Genomic DNA, 19336 nt, shown 5'->3' on the forward strand with positions numbered 1-19336 from the left:
AGAAAGAAAGAAAGAAAGAAAGAAAGAAGGAAGGAAGGAAGGAAGGAAGGAAGGAAGGAAGGAAGGAAGGAAGGAAGGAAGGAAGGAAAGAAAGAGAAAGAAAGAAAGATGTCATAGGGTACAACCTCATGGGGTTTTGTGGGGAGCAATTAAGGTGATGGCTGTAAAGTGCTCAGTGCTGGGATTTCTCCTTCAATCCTCATGGCTGTCCCCTAAAAGGGAGCAGATGTCCTGCTTGCCGGAGAGGAAATAAGCCCTGTCTAAGCCTCACTCACTTAGTGATTGTAGAGAGGTCCTTTGTGGTTCGTTTTCCTTTCTCATAGGAGCTTAAGGACACCCAAGTGACCCAGGCTCAGATTACATTCAGGCTCGCTAAGGGTGGCTGCTAAACCACCCTTTTATACCCACTCTCCCCTTTCTCTCCTCCTTACCAATGAACAGAAAGCAGGGTTCTCTCTAGTCATTTATAGCTATAATTGCTTAATATTTAAAGGATCAAGAGAAAATGGGGGTTTTTAAAACTTTCAGCAAGGTGTCATAGGCAGCCTTCTTACCTGGAAATCTTTATTTTTGGTGGGTGTCTTGACAATTTATACAGATTTTGTCTGTTTGTTTGTTTAAGTAGGACAGAGGAACCAAAAAGAGTTTACAGTTTGGCTTTTTGCTCCTTGCATACAATTCAAATAGCATGAAATAAAGTAACTCTTAATTTGAAAAAAAAAAGTGGTTTGTCACATCAACAGGGACTTAAACCTAGTGTAAGTCAGGAAGTCAGAACACCTGGTTCTGATCATAACTTTTACTACCTATGTGACCTTAAACAAGCCACTTAACCCCCAAGTGTGGTTTCTGGACCAACAGCATCGGTATCACCTGACAGCTGTTTAAAATGCATAACCTGGATCCTCACCCCAGACCTACTGAATATGACTCTGCTGTTTCCCAATAGCCCCAGGTGTTTGGTATAAACATTAAAGTTTGCAAAGCCCTGGTCATGAGCCTATTTCCTGTTTGGTCAAATGGGGATGGTATGACTCACCTGAACATCTCACAGGGTTGTGATGAAGAGCAGATGAGATAATACATGTAAACATTATTTTATACCGCAAAGTACTGCACAAATGCCACGAATTAAAATGTCTCCCAATGTGAAAAATGGAGAATGGTAATTGTGTTATCATATAAAATGCTTCTCAGTTAATGGTAATCACTGTAATGGGATTGGCCTTTCCTGATCTTTGTTCATGATGCTGTAATAATATTTTCCAGATTATGACCTTTCGAAGATGAGAGATTTCATCAACCAACAAGCTGATGCTTATGTGGAGAAAGGCATCCTTGACAAGGAAGAAGCTGAGGCCATTAAGCGCATTTATAGCAGCCTGTAAAAATGGCAAAAGATCCAGGAGTCTTTCAACTGTTTCAGAAAACATAATATAGCTTAAAACACTTCTAATTCTGTTACTAAAATTTTTTGACCCAAGGGTTATTAGAAAGTGCTGAATTTACAGTAGTTAACCTTTTACAAGTGGTTAAAACATAGCTTTCTTCCCGTAAAAACTATCTGAAAGTAAAGTTGTATGTAAGCTGAGATTTTGTATACAGAATCCTTATTTCCTCATAGACTTATATTTTATAATCAGAATATGTTGCTTTGAAAAAGCCTCTAATGGACTGACCTTAAAACTCACTGTCTCATCCACACAAGCACTCCCTGAAGAATTAAGTGGGTTCTGTTTTCAAGGTATGCCAGGTACCAAAGCACCTTGCAGAGTATGTCTATTACAGGATGTCGTTTCCACTAGCAGTTCCCTTTGGGGAGTTGAAGTAAATTCACATTTTCTCAAAGTCTCGTAGCTTTGGAGGAGCTATCTGCTTTTTTGGCTGCTCTTTTTAGCTGGCTTTTTATTAGGCCCAGTGACATAAAAAGGATCCAGGTAAATGGGTATAGGATTTGCTGGATTTACTGACAATTTCGCCCTGCTCTTAACACTTCCTATTAGTGACTTTTCAGACTTGAGTTTGCTTATAGAGATATTTATGCACTCTCTAAGAAGACAAATGAGGTCATAAACACTGCATAAAGCAAGGTAAAAATGTATGCCACATCTCAGTTATCTAAACTGGATTAGATCCAAGCCAAGGTTTCCCAACAGAGAGCAAAGGGCCAGGCAGTAGGGTAGAAATCGAGATAAAAATCATTCCTTCCTTGTGATCCAAAGCTGGTAGAGCAGCTTCCCTGGAGGGAAAGGTTAATGAACTTCAGGTCCCTGCAACTCAGCCCCCACCACAAACACAGCCCTGGAAACATACAGTGGCCCAAGGTCCTCTTGAAATGTTAATAATTAATGTTCCCAAACCAGAGAATGCTTTGAAAATGTATTACTTGGTGTAAATTAATTACATACATATTTTTCTATATATTTACTTCAAATTGTAAAAATAACATAATGCTTTGTGTATTAGAGTGAAGCCAGCCGGACTTCCTGGGTCGAGTGGGGCCTGGGAGAACTTTCCTGTCTTACAAGAGGATTGTAAAACGCACCAATCGGTGCTCTGTAAAACACACCAATCAGTGCTCTGTAGCTAGCAAGAGATTTGTGAAATACACCAATCAGCGCTCTGTAAAATGCACCAACCAGCACTCTGTAAAATGCACTAATCAGCAGGATTCTAAAAGTAGCCAATCGCAGGGAGGATTGAAAAAGCGGCACTCTGATAGGGCAAAAAGGGAACATGGGAGGGGACAAATAAGGAAATAAAAGCTGGTCACCCCAGCCAGCAGCGGCAACCTGTTCTGGTCCCCTTTCACGCTGTGGAAGCTTTGTCCCTTCGCTCTTCAAAATAAACCTTGCTACTGCTCACTCTTTGGGTCAGTGCCATCTTTAAGAACTATAACACTCACTGCAAAGGTCCTTGGCTCCATTCTTGAAGTCAGCAAGACCACAAACCCACTGGCAGGAACCAACTCTGGACACATTAGCTGTCACTGTTTCAAACAGTCTTTGACACCTGCATTGCTGTCCTGAATGCCCCTACCTGGTATCCCACCTTTTGGTGGGGACTGTGGGGGAAAGCTGTTTTCTTCTCCCATCCTCTCCAGAGAGTTGCAAAAACAAACAAAAGCCAAAGCCTGACACACACACACACACACGAACTAAACTCAGTATGTTCTAGAGAAGCCAGTACCCATCTGTGAGTGGGGACAGGGAACTAAAAACACCTTTGTCCAAATAACACTTGCCAAAACAGTGAATCAGACGGTTTCCATGAGTCATCTTTGATAACATGACTGACTCCGATTCAGCCATACCCAAACAGGCTGCGTGTGCATCAGACAATAAACTGGTGCTGGCTAAAGCATTTTATCCATTCACTTTTCTATAAAGAATCTAAATAAGCAGTATTTTTAAAAATAAGAAACGTACTTAGGGAATTTACTATGGTTCTCAAAGCACATTGGCATTCATTAGCTCCTATCCATAACCAAAACAAAAGGAAGATCATCAGTCCGGTTTTATGAAAGAGGAAACTGGTTCACAAAGGGAACAAAAGCACAGGATATGCTCCAGCTCATGCAGCCAAGAAATGGTAACGTTGGGATAGAACCTAAGTTTCTTGTCTCTTAGCCCACTCCAGCGATTCTATGTGCAAGGTAGGGACTAAAGTACTCAGTCCAGAATAGTTTAACTGTGGCCACAAAGAATTCCAAGTTACTAATAACTTGAAGATGACCAACGTTTTGGCTAGAGAATGCTAAGAGAGACCTTAGGCAAGAATAAAATACTCAGAAAAAAAATGTTTTTGAGATTGTGGTCTTAATTTCAAATTTGAGCTGTTACGTATTTTGGATTACTCTCAAATTTCAGAACATTTTATGTTAAATAGCATGATAATTCTACATTTTTAATGGTTCCTAGGCCACCACAGATGTTTGTTTGAACCTTTTCTTACACGCATACCTGTTTTTCTCCTCTTATTTTTTTTCATTTAGGTCTCTCTTCATCCAACTAACTCCCCACAGTTCAGGTAGTGAATACAAGAAAACAGCAAAGCATGATCAAGAGGGTACCCTATTTTAAAGATCCTATAATGTGAGAAAAAAAGACAAGACACAGGGATTATGTATGTTAGGAACAAACAAAAAAATCAGCAAGACAAAGGGCTGACAGCTACTGTTTCCCATTGATGCAGCAGTTGGTCAGCCTCAGGGGTTGGATATATGCAGTTCTAATTCTGCAAGCTCTGATACATTAACACCTATGGGCACTTGTTTCTTGCTTAATGGATGAGCTGGAGAAGCACAATGAGGGAAAGAAAACAAGGGAAGATAAAAGAAAGAGGAGAAAAAATAACAAAAAGAAGAAAGTGAAAGTATTTTTGCTATGCTGGGATGGGGTAGATATGGGGATTTTTTGTGGAAGCCTAAAGATTTATTTAATCTAACAGTTGAACAGAAATTGAGACCAAAACAATATTTAATTATAAATGATATATTGCTTAAAGTGTACTACTGTAATCTATACATATAATAAAGACCAATTAAATTATGAGAATAAAAATCAATTTAAATAAGTACAGGACACCAAACACTCATAAAGTAACTTAGCAATGAAATCTAAACTAGAATTCTGCAATATAATGTCAGATTATGGTATTATTTATTTGTTCTTTTGATTTATTCCATGTTTTCACCATATCTGAATCACATTAGGTCAATGAAAATGCCAAGATTACCAGTAATTGTAATTGATTTGCTTTTAGATTAGTAATACTTTTTTCAAAATTGCATTTATAATAATAAAAACCATTAAAGTGAAGAAGGAGCTGTCACCATTTAAATATATAATTTAAAAGTCAATTTTATTTTCTCATTTGTTAAAAAAATGAAGACTCAAGTTTAAAAACATAGTTTATTTTCTCATTCAGGCTTTCTAGTTTATTGTTACAAAATAGCGGACAAAATTTGGTTCTTTATATTAATAGAGAATACGTAAGACATATCGAAATATATATATAGCACTTAAGTTATAAACACACAGCAAATTCAGCATCACTTAAACAGCAACCATATTTTCACATGATCAGGATTGCATAAGGAGATAAACATTATTTTTAGCCTAAATATATAAATAGTCTTTGATGCTTTATGTCAATTAGTATTTATAAAAGCTAGTCTAAAAACTAACACCACCTACAAAAGTGATGAGCTTTAGGATACAACCTTGCCATCATGCCATAATAAAGACTTAAAATTATAGAAAGCCAGAGGGAACTAATCACTTCAGTGCAATTGCAGCAGGTAGAACTACCTAGTTATGATTTTAAGATGGACACTATAGGAATCCAGAAGGGATGTTTTTGAATCTTCAGTTGTTGGATTCTTTAAGGTCCAAACATATCTTAATTTTGGTTAGAGTTATGCCCCCAAATCACCTAACTGTGATAGAGGGAAGTTGCATAGGGACTTTCTTCATCTCTGAAAGAAAATAAATACAGCATAAATCAGTGTTTAGAACTGTATTCAGAAACCTAAAACATAAACTTATTATACAATTTAATATCCACTTGCCAAAGAAAGAATATATCAATTAGAATATTGTACATGCCTAGAAAATTGTATGAAATGCCAATACTTAAGATATACCTTACTATCTCCATTTTATTTGTATCTCAGTTATGAGAATAAATAATATCATTCATGTATTTATATTTGTCTATATTACATTTAAATATATTTTAAATCTATACTAAATTATATTCATATTTATATTTATGTTTTCTATATTTCACCTCTTTCTCAAAAGGATTTAAGGTACCAACAACAAAGGGCATATATATAATAAGATGAAAAAAATAGAAATAAAAAAATCAGGACTAAGGAAAGGAGAAGGAAACCAATGTATTAATCATAAGAAATATTATAGGAGTTGAACCCAGGTATCAATTTTAGTTGCAAGCTTCCCAGTAACCACAGCAAAAAAGGAAACAGTAGATTGTACTTTTCTGAAATCAAATCATAAAGAAAACAGGAAACCAATTCCTATAGGAGAGAGAAAAGTTTGTCCTAATATCAAATTTTAAAAACAAAGAAAAAAGCTTGCATGAGATCTTACATAGGAAATACTCAGTAACAAATAACAGACAATGTCTTTGACAAGTTTTATAAAGATCAACATTTTACAAGTATTTGCTATGACACTGCTTCTCTTGAACGTGTCCATGAGAGAGACGCTTTTACTTTGCTGCTATCCAGAATTGCTAGCTGGACAGTGATGCTATTAAAGAAAAGAAGCAAACTTTTTATAGTAAATAACAGATAATAACGCTGCAACAGATAAAGCCTTGTGCAGCAGGCAGCAGCTCTGTTTAGAGTTTACATACTAAAAATGCCTTTCTAGAACTAAAATGCAGTTTTTAAAGAAAAAAAAAAAAAGGAAAGGCAAGAAAGAAAAGAAGAGAGAAAAGAAAGATTTGGCCCAGCAAGGACATCTTAATAGTGATTTCTTTAGACTTTGACATTTGTACCAGGGTATTCTTACCCGCTCTCTTCTTTTAGCTTCTTGGCTGCCTGTGTTGATAACTTAATCTGCAAGTCAAGTCTCTGCAGGAAATCTCTGGCTGATACTTCCTCAGGCTGCACAGGCTGAACATCAGATTCTTGAGGACTGGGAGGAGGGAGGTCTTCCCCGGCCACCACTGGCCCCTCTTCCTGAGAAAAACTGTTATCAACAATTTCATTTTCTGGAGAATCAATGGAGTTAAGTCCATTAAACAACAAAGGCTTCTCTGATATAACTGGGATGTTCAAAGTTTTCTTCAGAAATATACAGTCATTGGTAAACAGTTTATTGGCCCTTTTAATCTGCTCCATCTAAAATATAAAAAAGGAAACACAGAGTTACATATAACCAAGTCAACGAGTAAGGTTTAGTATATAAAAACTACCAATATTCATAAGCCAAATGTACACAATGCTTTCTTGGGATCTGAGATTCTTCAATCAGGTTCGGTAATCTTCCCAGATATCTCCAGTTATTTCAAGAGATGTTGGAAAATTGTTTCCCGATTTTATAAAAGGACTAATTTTTCCCCACTATACTGTTTCTACTACAAGGCAGCTTTTAATATCAGTGGACTTAAATCTCGGAAGCTTAAAAATGTAAAATATTTAGCACTTAATAAATTCCATTCTTGTTTTAACATTTCTATTATCTGATTTTTTAAAAACTTACCATAGCTGCTGTTTTACTTATGGAGTGCTTCCCATGTCTCTAGAACTGTGCTTAGTAAATACAGTTACTGTATGAACATGAGCTTGTTCCTTATCTCATTGATCCTTTCTCCTCATGTGTAAGAGAGGAATCATCTACTTTTCGCAGGGTTATTGCAAGGATTAAATGAGAGCTTATATACCCACTCACATCAAGGAGATATATATATGACATATATATGTATATATCAAATGTATATTTGATATGTATATATCAAAAAGATATATGAGATATATATATGAGAGAATAGATACAAATATATGTACATTCTATACATATATTCCCATATATATCTATATGGAAAGAGAGAGAGAAAGTAGTGATTAGAGTATCTGGCAGTGGATGGTACTTACTACTCTCCATTTTCCAATGAAGAAATCAAAACACAAAAGAGATGGTAGATTTGACCAAGCACATACGGCTCTTTAAACGTTTAAACTGGGATTTTTGTCTGACTCCAAAGTCCACACAACATCTGGATTAAAGTGCACAACTAATGAAACCACATTATGGGGAGCCTTTAATGCCAAATGAATTCTGAGTAAAAACAAAAAAAATTGTATTTCTACTTCAAAAAACCTGCAAAACCAACAGCCAACTAAGTGGACCCTGTTCGTCCTGCTTTGTTATAAGTTGATTCCATGCAAATCATACATGTAAAGCTTTCTTTTTTCTTCTAAAGGTACTCCATTAAAGGAATGAGATTTTTTAAAAAGGATGGTCTTTTGTGTTCTAGTTTCTAGTTTAAGGAGAAAGAGAACATAAACATGGGCGGGTGCCTTTTAGAGACAAAATTAAAAACTAAAAATCCAAAGTATATCTGGTCTAGTTCAGGTTTGACAGGGTTAATAACTTGGACACTCTGCCCATAGCAGGTTCAGTTATATGCTATTTCACCTTTAGGGCCCCTAGATCTTGCCCCCAAGCATCCAACTGCTCCCTCTCTCTTAGTGCCTAGGCTTCCAATGACACTAAGCCCTCCCTTGGCTCCAGAGTGAACATATGACTCATTCCTGCCCTGTGGAGCACCACAGGCTTTCGTGATAGATCACAGGCCCATGACAGAATCATTCAGACATGCAAAGAGACTTCTGCAGGGCGGTAGAGGGGAGCGTTCTCTACTGTTTTCTGCCAGAGGGAGATAGGCTGGAGATGCTGGCAGTCATCCTGGCACCTTGTGGAATCTGATGCTACAGCCACCTTAGAAGTGAGCATTTGGACTTCTGGATCACAGCCTGAAGACAGAACGTGCTCACTTCCAAGAGCCACTAAACTCCACTTGGAGTTTGTTTTTTGTTTAGGCCAATTTGAGTTAGGTTGTCTGTCACTTGTAGCTGAAAGAGCTCTTGCTGATACAGTGCCCTTTGAAATGCTTATCAGAAGGGGACTATGATTGCTGATAGTCATTGCTTCCTGGGAATAACGATGGAAGACAGAAACAGATGGGAACACCAGGATCCAAACTGCTGAGCAGAGCTAGGAACTGCAAGAGTACACTATGAATTCTTTCAGGGCAAGAACTGGTTATTGCTATAGGCTTCCTGGTCTGACACAGATCTCATACGCACTAAGTGCTCAGGATGGATGGATGGATGGATGGACAGATGGATGGATGGACGGATGAATGACTTAACACAGGTCAAAGGAGTGGGCATGGAAAATGAAGTAATCGGAAATGGGTAGTAAGTTGTCTGTTGGGCTGCTTATTCTCCTTTCAAACCCACTCTCCCCTCCCAATCCACTCCCCACTCTTCTTGGACTTGTTCTAGACCCTAGGAGGCTGACTTTTTAAGAACTGCATTACCCAGGCCTCCTTGTCCTTGGAATTCCAGTTGGTTTTCCAATAGCAGCAGAACGACCTTACCATAACCAGTGGCTGCATTCCTCTCTGGTGAGAGTTCCTATCAGGAGTCCCAGATCCAAGGCTCCAGATCTTGCCAGTGTTCCCTTGGCCCTTCAGGCCTAGGGGTAATGTCTCCCTATTATTGCTAGTCTCTGGGTGCTTCACCTTCCCTTGTTGGTTCCCTCAACCATGCTCACACTCAGTGAATGTCCCTTCATTAAATTCTCTTCGGCCACATCCTCTGAGAGTGTTGTCTGTATTCTGCTGGGATGCTGACAGATACATCTATCATATGGAGCACAATGGGCCATCAAGGCCAAGCAAGGGGCCTACAGAGGACAAGACAAGGTGACTGAGTCAGAGGCTGTGTGCAGTCAGGGAGTCCATAAGCAGTGAAGGGCAAGGCTCCCCTGCCTTCTGTACATACTGCTGCATAAGTGACTCACTATAACTGGTCCACAAGCTTCCTGAAGTCAGGGGCTTCACCGTCTTCATCTCAATGTCATTAGTAAGCATTTAAGATGTATGTGGACCTTTATGGTCTAGACTCTAAGATGACACATGAGATGCCAGAGTCAAGGACACCAGGGATATCCAGACACAGTTAGCATCAAGGTGGGAACCAATCTAAGGACAGGGGCAGATTTGAGTCTTGAGTTTAATACAGGATAGTACTCAGAAGCAAGGTTTCAGGGGCCATACTTTCTCGGTTCACATCCTGGCTTTCCCATTTTCTAACCATTCCCTGTCTGTTTACTATCAGTAAGGTAAGGATAGTAATAGTTCCTTCATCTCCCTATATCATTGTGAATATTAAATGAATTAATTCATGTAAAGTATTTAGAATGACATATGGGCTGAGTGCAGAGGCTCATGCCTGTAATCCCAGCACTTTGGCAGGCCAAGGTCAGGAGTTTGAGACCAGCCTGACCAATACAGCAAAACCTCATCTCTACTTAAAAAAAAAAAAAAAAAATCAGCCAGGCATGGTGGTGCATGCCTGTAATTCCAGCTACTTGGGAGCCTGAGGCATGAGAATCACTTGAACCCGGGAGGCAGACGTTGCACTGAGCCGAGATCACACCATTGTACTCCAGGAATACATATACACACACACACACACACACACACACACACACACGGCACACAAGAAGCACTCAAAAGTGTCAGCAATTATTATCATTAAATTTAATTAAAAGTAAGAAAGCAACAGGTAAGGGCAGATTCTAACATGTAATCAGCAAATGAGAAGGAAGAAGGTAGAAATTTTCTCCCACAAAATATTGTTTCTCAGCCAAGCATGGTGGCTCACTACTGTAATCCCAGCACTTTGGGAGGCCGAGGCAGGTGGATCACCTGAGGTCAGGAGTTCAAGACCAGCCTAGCCAACATGGTGAAACCCCATCTTTACTAAAAATGCAAAAATTAGCTGGGCATAATGGCAGGTGCCTGTAATCCCAGTTACTAGGGAGGCTGAGGCAGAAGAATCGCTTGAACCTGGGAGGCGGAGGTTGCAGTAAGCCAAGATTGTGCCATTGTACTCTACCCTGGGTGACAGAGTGAGACTCCATCTCAAAAAAAAAATGGTTTCTGTCCCAAAATAAGACTATATAGGGAAAATTTCACATGGATAAGCCCAGATGAATACCATAATATATTGTCACTGCTTTGAGTCACAAAAGGCTTTCAATAGGTTTTTCAAAAGGTAATGAAAATCTTAACCTGTTCTTTACAAGCTATGGCTTAGGCCAAATGTGTAGGCTCTAAACTCTGTCACCCATGAAGAAATATGAAATCAGACATGCAAAGAGCCAGGAATAAAAGCATTCCATCTAGAAAAAGGAGCAGCAAATGCCCCAGAGCAGGAAAAAAATCACGTGGCTAAAGTGTAGGGCATAATAAGCAAACTTCCAACCAGGCAGGGCCTTGGGTGCCAAGCTAAGGAATTTGGAATTTATTTTAAATGTGATGAGAAGCCACTGGATGGTGAAGGCAGGGAGTGGCATGATCTGATCATAGTTAAAGATCGCTTCCGCACCTGGATGCAGAAAATGAATTAGCAGCTGGGTGTAGAAAACGAATTAGCAGCTGGGTGCAGAAAATGGATTAGCAAGAAAGAGGCACCTGCCATAGTATAGACAACAAACTGAAAAATCCAAAATGGTGAAATGATGTTTTCTTTTGCTTTGATATGTTTTTAATTTATTTTATCTTTATTGTTTTTGAGATAGAGTCTCACTCTGTCGCCCAGGCTGGAGTGCAGTGGCACGATCTCGGCTCACTGCAACTTCTTCCTCCCAGATGAAAGCTATTCTCCTGCCTCCGCCTCCTGAGTAGCTGGGATTACAGGTGCATGCCACCATGCCTGGCTAATTTTTTGTATTTTTAGTAGAGACAGGCCTTCGCCATGTTAGCCAGGATGGTCTTGATCTCCTGACCTCATGATCCACTTGCCTCGATTTCCCAAAGTGTTGGGATTACAGGCATGAGCCACCGCACCCGGCCTGCTTTGGTATCTTTTATACTTCTGTCTGAACATAGATGGGTCTGCTGTTCTGGCAATTTCACTTCACATAAAGCTAAGAAAAGTCATCATCCAATCCAAGGAAGAGCTGGAAAACTCTATATAGCTTTCCTACCTACCCTCTGTTCAACATTTCCTAAGATCCAATTAATGCTGAGACTAGAAAGTGTGTCCTTTCAAACTGATGTAGGACTATCCTCTGTTTCTTAGGGATGGATGAATGGGAGTGGGGAGGTACATCAATCAATGCTTTCATTTCAAAAGTCTCCCTTAATCTAGATTGAATAGTATGACTCAGTGAAGTATAAATTTACTGTGTAGTCACTAAGAAACAGATTATAGAATAAGGAAAGTAATAGCCAAAGGGTGGTCACAAGTTCAATCATGGTGAAATTAGGTAGAACAAATGCCATCAATAACTTAAAACAACATACTGAAAATGACTCCCCAGCCAGGCGTGGTGGCTCATGCCTGTAATCCCAACACTTTCGGAGGCCAAGGCAAATGGATTGCTTGAGCCCAGGAGTTTGAGACCAGTCTGGGTAACACAATGAAACTTCATCGCTACCAAAAAGTATCCCCCAAAACATTTAGCTGGGTATGGTGGTGCACCCCTATAGTTCCAGCTACTTGGAGGCTGAGGCAGGAGAATCGCTTGAGCCTGGGAGGTCAAGACTGTAGTTAGCCAAGATCTTGCCACTGCGCTCCAGGCCAGGTGACAGAGCAAGATCCTGTCTCAAAAAAAATTTTTTTAAATAAAATAAAATACAATGATTCCCCTGTGAAGGAAATTCACAAAGCATCCTTCTAGAAGATACCTTAAGAGCAGGCTGCTGAGTAAGGTCAAGAACTCTTCCCATCTTAGACCAGCATCATCAGTCCATCTACCTAATAGTGAATGCAATTCTCAAAACTTCTTTTTCCTTCCTCTCCATTCCTTAAAAGCTCATCCAAAAATGTTTCAGGATACATAATAACATGTACATAGCACTGTGTGGCTTGCAGAATGTTCTCACATATGCATACAGCTCTCACGTGATTATTAGTTTGCAGAAAACAGACTTAAATATTAAATCATTCTCCCAAGATTCACCCCCATATCTGTCTGCTGTTACGTTCTAAGTGTTGATGGCAATGAGACCAGACCCCTCCATTGCTATGTGTTCATGAGAAAAAGGCTTTTCTTCCTTCCCCACACTGTCACAAAAGTACATGAGATTCTATTTGTGGCAAAGGTCCAAAAAAGGCAAATCTATAGATTAGAAAGCATATTGGTGGTAGTCTAAGACTGAAGAAGGAAACAAAGAGTGAGAGGAATGGATGGGCATGGGGATCTTTTCAGGGTGATGAAACGTTCTAACATTGAATTCCAATAATGGCCTCACAACTCTGTAAATTTAAAGTCATTGAATTGTACACTTAAGATGGGTGAATTTTGTGGTATACAACCTCAATAAAGGTGTTTAAAAAAACAATGAGAATCTACAAAAACCCCGAATGACTAAAGGCTACTTTGCCATACCTCTCACTTTTGGTGGCACTATTTATAGTTATCTTCTTTTTAGCAAGGGACAGCAATCTCTATTAGCAGCAGGGGTTAAAGTTATGAACACTAAAGATTTACGTGCACCTAGGTTTCTAAATCACAACGTTTATTCTCTCTAAAAATGACAATCATGTCACCTTTTCTCAGCAAGGTAACTTTTGTTAGTGGAAACATTAAGCAACAACTTGGCTTAGCAGCTAATTGGCAGAGGAAGAGAGAATCCTGGGAATAAAACTGGCTAGGAAGTAGCTGACGGTACTGCAGGGTGAGGTGGCCTCTGGAGAGGGAAAAAGACAGGCAAGCTGCCTGGAGGAAGCAAAGAGAAAAAAGAAAGAGTGTATGCAAATAATAGGTCCTCCTGGCTGCCTCCTTTCCACTTTCAGTTTCTACATGGTTCTCTGGAGGTTTCTCCAGGGTTTCTGCACAAAAATTTACGGTGGCAGCCTGGAGTTGGTCAATTTCCTCCAGAGGCTTGACTTCAACTGGGAGGAGCCAGGATCACTGAAAAAGCAATAGCTAAATCAAGAATACAGAGTTAGGGAAGGAGTCTTAACGTCCCAGAGGAGATAAACACGCCCAGGGGAATGCCAGTCCAAGCAAGTTTACATCTGAGGTTTGAACTATATTTAACAGTTACTCAACCCACCCCAAATAGTTTCAGTTTCCCAGACCCACTTCCTCAAATGCCTCTTCCTCTGGCAGAGCTGCTCAAGCCTAAACTTATATGTCACTCAATGTAAAGACCCACTGCTGGTGGAGGGGAGGAGACAAACACTGAGCACCAGCAAGGGCAGCAGTCTTTTATAGATTTGAGAATGAGCCTCAAACCAAATCTTGCTGTTCAAGTCTTCAGCAGGCCGTACCTCTTCACTCAGCCCTTGCCCTGGGCCCTGACTTCCAGTGTCTGTTGGGCTCCATGGCTGGCTATTTCAAACCAGTCAAGCTTTCCTGTGGATGAAGAGTCCACATGTATGTGGAGAACTCACAACGTGCCAGGCTCCAGGCTAGCCACGGAAGATACAAACATCAATCAAACAAATTCCCTGGCTTCTCAAGTAGCTAGAAGCTACTAGAAAGCAGTAGCTGAAAAACTCACCATGAATAAAAAGAGAACAACATGTATTATCTTCCAGCCCCAGCATCTAGCCCAAGGTCTCAAACCAACCAGGCTCAACAGAAGTTGGTTATGAAAATAATGAATGCCAGTTTTTAGTGGCTATCAATGACTAAAAAAGTGATGGTAGGAAAGAGTCATAATGATCATTCCTAAGTCACTAGCAAAAGAACTTGGGTCCATCAGGTGTCACACCTAGCCAGCTTCTTGAAACTCCACATTCTTCTTTCCCATCCCCAGGATGCCCAGGCCCATCTCTAGGGGAGAGACATTCAAACTAAACAGTAAACAAACAAGCAGAACATTTACAGCATATCAGCAAATCATCCGGACCCCAGCCACATCTCACCACCTCCTTCCTTCTCTACTGCTTTGGTCCGAGCTGCTATCCTCTCCCATCTGCATTATTACAAAAGCCATCATTTTATCTGGTTTCCTGGCTTGGTACTAGCTTCCCTACAAACTATTTTTAAAGCAGCAGCCAGAGTAATCCTTTTAATGCACAAGTCAGATTATGTCATTCTTCTGCTCAAACCCCTTAAATGTATCCCAACTCAGAGAAAAAGACAAAGTCCTTACAATGGTCTTCAAGGTCCAAAGTGATCTAGTCCAACTATACCCCATTGCATTCTAAGCACCAGCCACAGTACTCCTGGAAGGTGCCAATTATGTTCTCACCTCAAGGCCTTTGCACCACTGGTTATTCCTTCTGCCTGGAATGTTCTTCACCAGATATCTGCACAGCTCCCTCCCTCACCTCCTTCTCAGCAAGGCCTTCCCTGGCCACACCATTTTAAATTCCAGCCATCTCCACGAGCCCTCCCCAACTTCCTCTCCTGCTTGATTTTTTTTTCATTATGCTTATCAATATCTGACATGAGACATTTTATTTTTCTACTTACTGTCTCCACTAACTAAAATATAAGCTCTATGAGGACATAGATTTTTATTTACTCACTAATGTATCACCAGAAAAGTAGCTCTGAGGGAAAGAAAAAAATTTGGATGAATGATAAATACTGTTAGGAAAATATGGCAGGGAGGTTGGGGAGGAGTGCTGGCGGACTGGGAAGAAAGGCTACAATTTGACATAGAGTGTGCAGAAAAGGCCTTAAGAATGAGATATTTAAGCAAAGACTTGATGGCCTTGAGGGAACAAATCACCCAGCCAGAATCAGCTCCATCATTCGCCCAGGGCCAGTGAAAAAAATGAAAATGTGAGGCCCTTGTTCACAAACTATTAAAAATTTCAAGAGATGACAGTAGAGCATTAAACCAAGTGTGAGGCCCTTCTAAGCATGGAGTCTTGTGCGACTGTGCAGGTCACATGCCCATGAAGCTGGTCCTGCATCCAGCTATTAGAGTAAGACACATGCAATGGCAAGTGCAAGAACCCTAAGGCGGAACAGTACTTTGGGAACAAGCAAAGCAGCCATGCTTGTTAAAAATACAGTCTCTGGCCAGGTGTGGTGGCTCACGCTTATAAGCCCAACACTTTGGGAGGCCAAGGTGGGTGGATCATGAGGTCAGGAGTTGAAGACCAGCCTGGCTAACACAGTGAAACCCTATCTCTACTAAAAATACAAAAATTAGCCGGGTGTGGTGGCGTGTGCCTAAAGTCCCAGCTACTCGCAAGACTGAGGCAGGAGAATAGCTTGAACCCGGGAGGCAGAGGTTGCAGTGAGCCAAGATCGCGCCACTGCACTCCAGTCAGGGTGACAAAGTAAGACTCTGTCTCAAAAACAAAAACAAACAAACAAACAAATAAAACAGAGACTCCTAGACTCCTTTCCTGGATATTCCAATCCCATAGATCCAACGTCAGCTAGGATCCTTTATTTTTAGTTTGCCCCAGGGTATTCCTGTCCTGTCCAGGCAAATTTGAGGAACATGGATCTATTCTCACATCCTGAGATGTGCCCCGCTGCCAGTCCTTCAGCACCACCTCAGAAAATGGCTCCCAGTTTGTTCCCCTTGTAATCCAGGGCTGGCAACCAGGTCTCCATCTTCACCCCCTTGTCGGAGTCTCTGTTCTGGGAACTTCCTTGTACCTAGAGTACGACTGGCTCTTAATCAGTCTTCCACCAAAGGACTGAAGTCCTGCCTGGACACCCAGCTGGGTGGCTGAGGCTGCCATGGAAAGATAGGCTTCCCTGAGAGTTTCTGCTCATCTATGCAAGATTGCCAGACATGATATGTTCAGGACAACTGTTTGCTGGACTGACTTAATTTCTAGGTGCACTGCCTTGGGTCTCTAAGCCCCCAGTATCTCATTTTTGACCTTTTAAAACAATCATTTAAATATGTTGTAGATGATCTTGCCAGTCAACACTAGAAACCTAATTTGCTCAACTTCTTTCTGTTGAGTTAGGAGAAGAAAAATATTTTTCTGCCTTTACAGCTTCCACCTTAAAATCTCACAGTAGTAAACCTAATTAATATCTGCAGATATTAGGCCAGTGCAGTGGCTCACACCTGTAGGCCCAACACTTTGGGAGGTGGAGGTGGGTGGACTGCTTGAGCACAGGAGTTCGAGACCAGACTGGGCAACATAGTGAGACCCCATCTCTACAAAAAATACAAAAATGAGCTGGGCATGTGGCTTGGGCCTGTAGTCCCAGCTACTCAGGAGGTTGAGGTGGGAAGATCACTTGTGCAGCAGCAGTTGAGGCTGCAGTGAGCCATATTAGCACCACTGCACTCCAGCCTGGGCAACAGAGTGAGACCCTGTCTCAAAAAAAAAAAAATCTGAAGATATTAAAACAAAAATATCACTTCACTGTTACGGTATTATCACTTTCACTGATTCTATATTACCAGTGAAGGAGTCTCTAAAAATTTTTATCATCTATAAGCCAGTGCCCAAAGTAATGAGAAATACATGTAACAAACCAGTGGTCCTCAACCAGGGGTAAGTTTGCCTCCAAGAGAACATCTGGCAATGCCTGAATAGGGGTCAGGGAGTGCTACTGGCATCTAGTGGGTAGAGACCAGAGTTGCTGCTAAATATTCTACACTGCACAGGATAACCCCGTACAACAGTTATCTGGTCTATAACATCAACAGTGCTGAGGTTGGGAAACCCTGTAATGAACTATGTGTCACTATCAATTATACTTCTTGATTCATTACACTTGTGTTTAACATCTTAAATCAAAAGTCTTGGCCGGGCGCAGTGCCTCACGCCTGTAATCCCAGCACTTTGGGAGGCCGAGACGGGTGGATCACGAGGTCAGGAGATGGAGACCATCCTGGCTAACCCAGTGAAAACCCATCTCTACTAAAAAATACAAAAAATTAGCCGGGCGAGATGGCGGGCGCCTGTAGTCCCAGCTACTTGGGAGGCTGAGGCAGGAGAATGGCGGGAACCCGGAAGGCGGAGCTTGCAGTGAGCTGAGATCCGGCCACTGCACTCCAGCCTGGGAGACAGAGCGAGACTCCGTCTCAAAAAACAAACAAACAAACAAACAAAAAAAAAGTCTTTATAAAAGCAATGAGAAATCTGATTTACACTTTAATTTTAAAAAGGAGTAATGAGGTTATGAGTAACAGGATCTATATTAGACATAACAGGGATTAGAAAGCATTTGATCAAAGGTGGAGAACTGCAGTGAACAGATGTATAGCAGTTATCTACAATCACCTCAAGTGAAACCACAGAGAGCTGTGGGTCACAGAGAGATTGCATGGGAAGACAGCATGGGAAATAACACTCTTCTGCATATCATAGATTCCTAGGTGCAGTCACTAGTCTAGTAAGGCAAGATGCCGGAAAACCAGACAGAAAAGACTGTCCTTCTTCAGCAGCCAGGATGCTGAGAGAGCTCCTGATAAGACTAGGATAAAAATAAAAATTGATATCAAAAGTAATATCTAGAGAAGAGCAAATGCTTTATCACTGTTAATTCAAGCTGGTCTCAATGAATGATCATACTTGGAAAATATCCCTACCTCTCATCCATCTTCTTATCTGTAAAAAGATTAATTACACCTACCTCCTAGGCTTATTGTGAAAGTTAAATAAGACAAAGATGAAACAAGACAAATGCAATGCCTGCCACACAGGAGGCCGTCAGCAGAGGGTAGCTACTGGTATTTCCCAACTTCACTTTCCTCCGGCTCTGACCCAAACCAGGCCCCATTAATGCACATGGAGAATTGTAGTTCTATGTTCACATTTACAGAACTCCCAAGACGGCAGAATGGGCATGATAAAGTCAATACATGACTGCACAGCAAGGTCCCTCTCAAAATATTTTAAAGAGAGAAGGACCTGATAGGTAAACACATACCAGCTTAAATATGCAAAATACATTCTCCTTCATACTGATTCTCCTTCATTCGGTAAATGGCCAGAAAGAGTTTCACTTTAAGAGAAGGATACAGATAAGATCCTCTTTCTTCCCACTGCTGTCTAAGGTACTTCGAGAAAGAACACTGAAAACTGATACAAAGCCCAAATGTAAAAAGGCCATCACATAGCTCACAGTTAATTATAAGTAATTTTAATGAAACAATTTGTTCCCTCAGGTTTCCATGTTCTTCCCAGAGGTGTAATGCAATACACCCAAGACACACACACTTATAAATTTGTAATAAACACAGCCCTCCAGCTCACCTACACCACAGTTCTTGGCTGCTGCTTAGCGACAGGTGTCACATTCGCGGTTGCCAGTGAGCCCAGAGGGTGTAATTTCACTTCTACATAAAGAAGCATAATCGATAGCACCAGAACCACCCAGTAGGAACAACTGCACCATTCCTGACTCATCACGGAGCTTGTTTTCACAGACAACAAAATTCACCTCAGTTGGGCTTTGCGTAAATATAGAGTGGAGTGATGGGGACTGCAAATTGGGTGAAAGTGGTTCCCGGGGATGCCAAAGCTCTAGTACTCTTCGGCCTCCCTCACGCGACAGATCTAGTCTGAGCCTGGGCGGGGCCCCGGGAACTGGATGCAGCTACCTAGGGAGGGAGCCCTGGCGACCCGCCCCACCCGCTGCAGGACCAGCTTGGGCGACCACTGCGGTGGCCA

At 41.0% G+C, this 19336-nt stretch overlaps 2 protein-coding genes across 3 annotated transcripts in view; one reads left to right on the plus strand and one right to left on the minus strand.

The window, feature by feature from the left end:
* SCG3 (secretogranin III) overlaps positions 1–2864 on the plus strand; it is a 39409-nt gene extending 36545 nt beyond the window's left edge. For both annotated transcript variants that reach the window (XM_011986163.1, XM_011986169.1), the window contains one exon: positions 1270–2864. In XM_011986163.1, coding sequence (XP_011841553.1) covers positions 1270–1388 — 119 coding nt within the window. In that variant the 3' untranslated portion in view covers positions 1389–2864. The remainder of the gene's footprint in view (positions 1–1269) is intronic.
* A 2030-nt stretch (positions 2865–4894) lies between these two features.
* The window catches only part of LYSMD2 (LysM, putative peptidoglycan-binding, domain containing 2), a 28700-nt gene continuing 14258 nt past the window's right edge, over positions 4895–19336 (minus strand). Inside the window, exons 2-3 of the mRNA XM_011986178.1 lie at positions 6543–6874; positions 4895–5479 (exon numbers count right to left, since the gene is read on the minus strand). Of these exons, the coding sequence (XP_011841568.1) occupies positions 5437–5479; positions 6543–6874 (375 nt within the window). The 3' untranslated portion in view covers positions 4895–5436. The remainder of the gene's footprint in view (positions 5480–6542; positions 6875–19336) is intronic.

This window comes from Mandrillus leucophaeus, unplaced genomic scaffold (assembly GCF_000951045.1).
Source record: "Mandrillus leucophaeus isolate KB7577 unplaced genomic scaffold, Mleu.le_1.0 Scaffold108, whole genome shotgun sequence".
Classification (NCBI taxonomy): Eukaryota; Metazoa; Chordata; class Mammalia; order Primates; family Cercopithecidae; genus Mandrillus; species Mandrillus leucophaeus.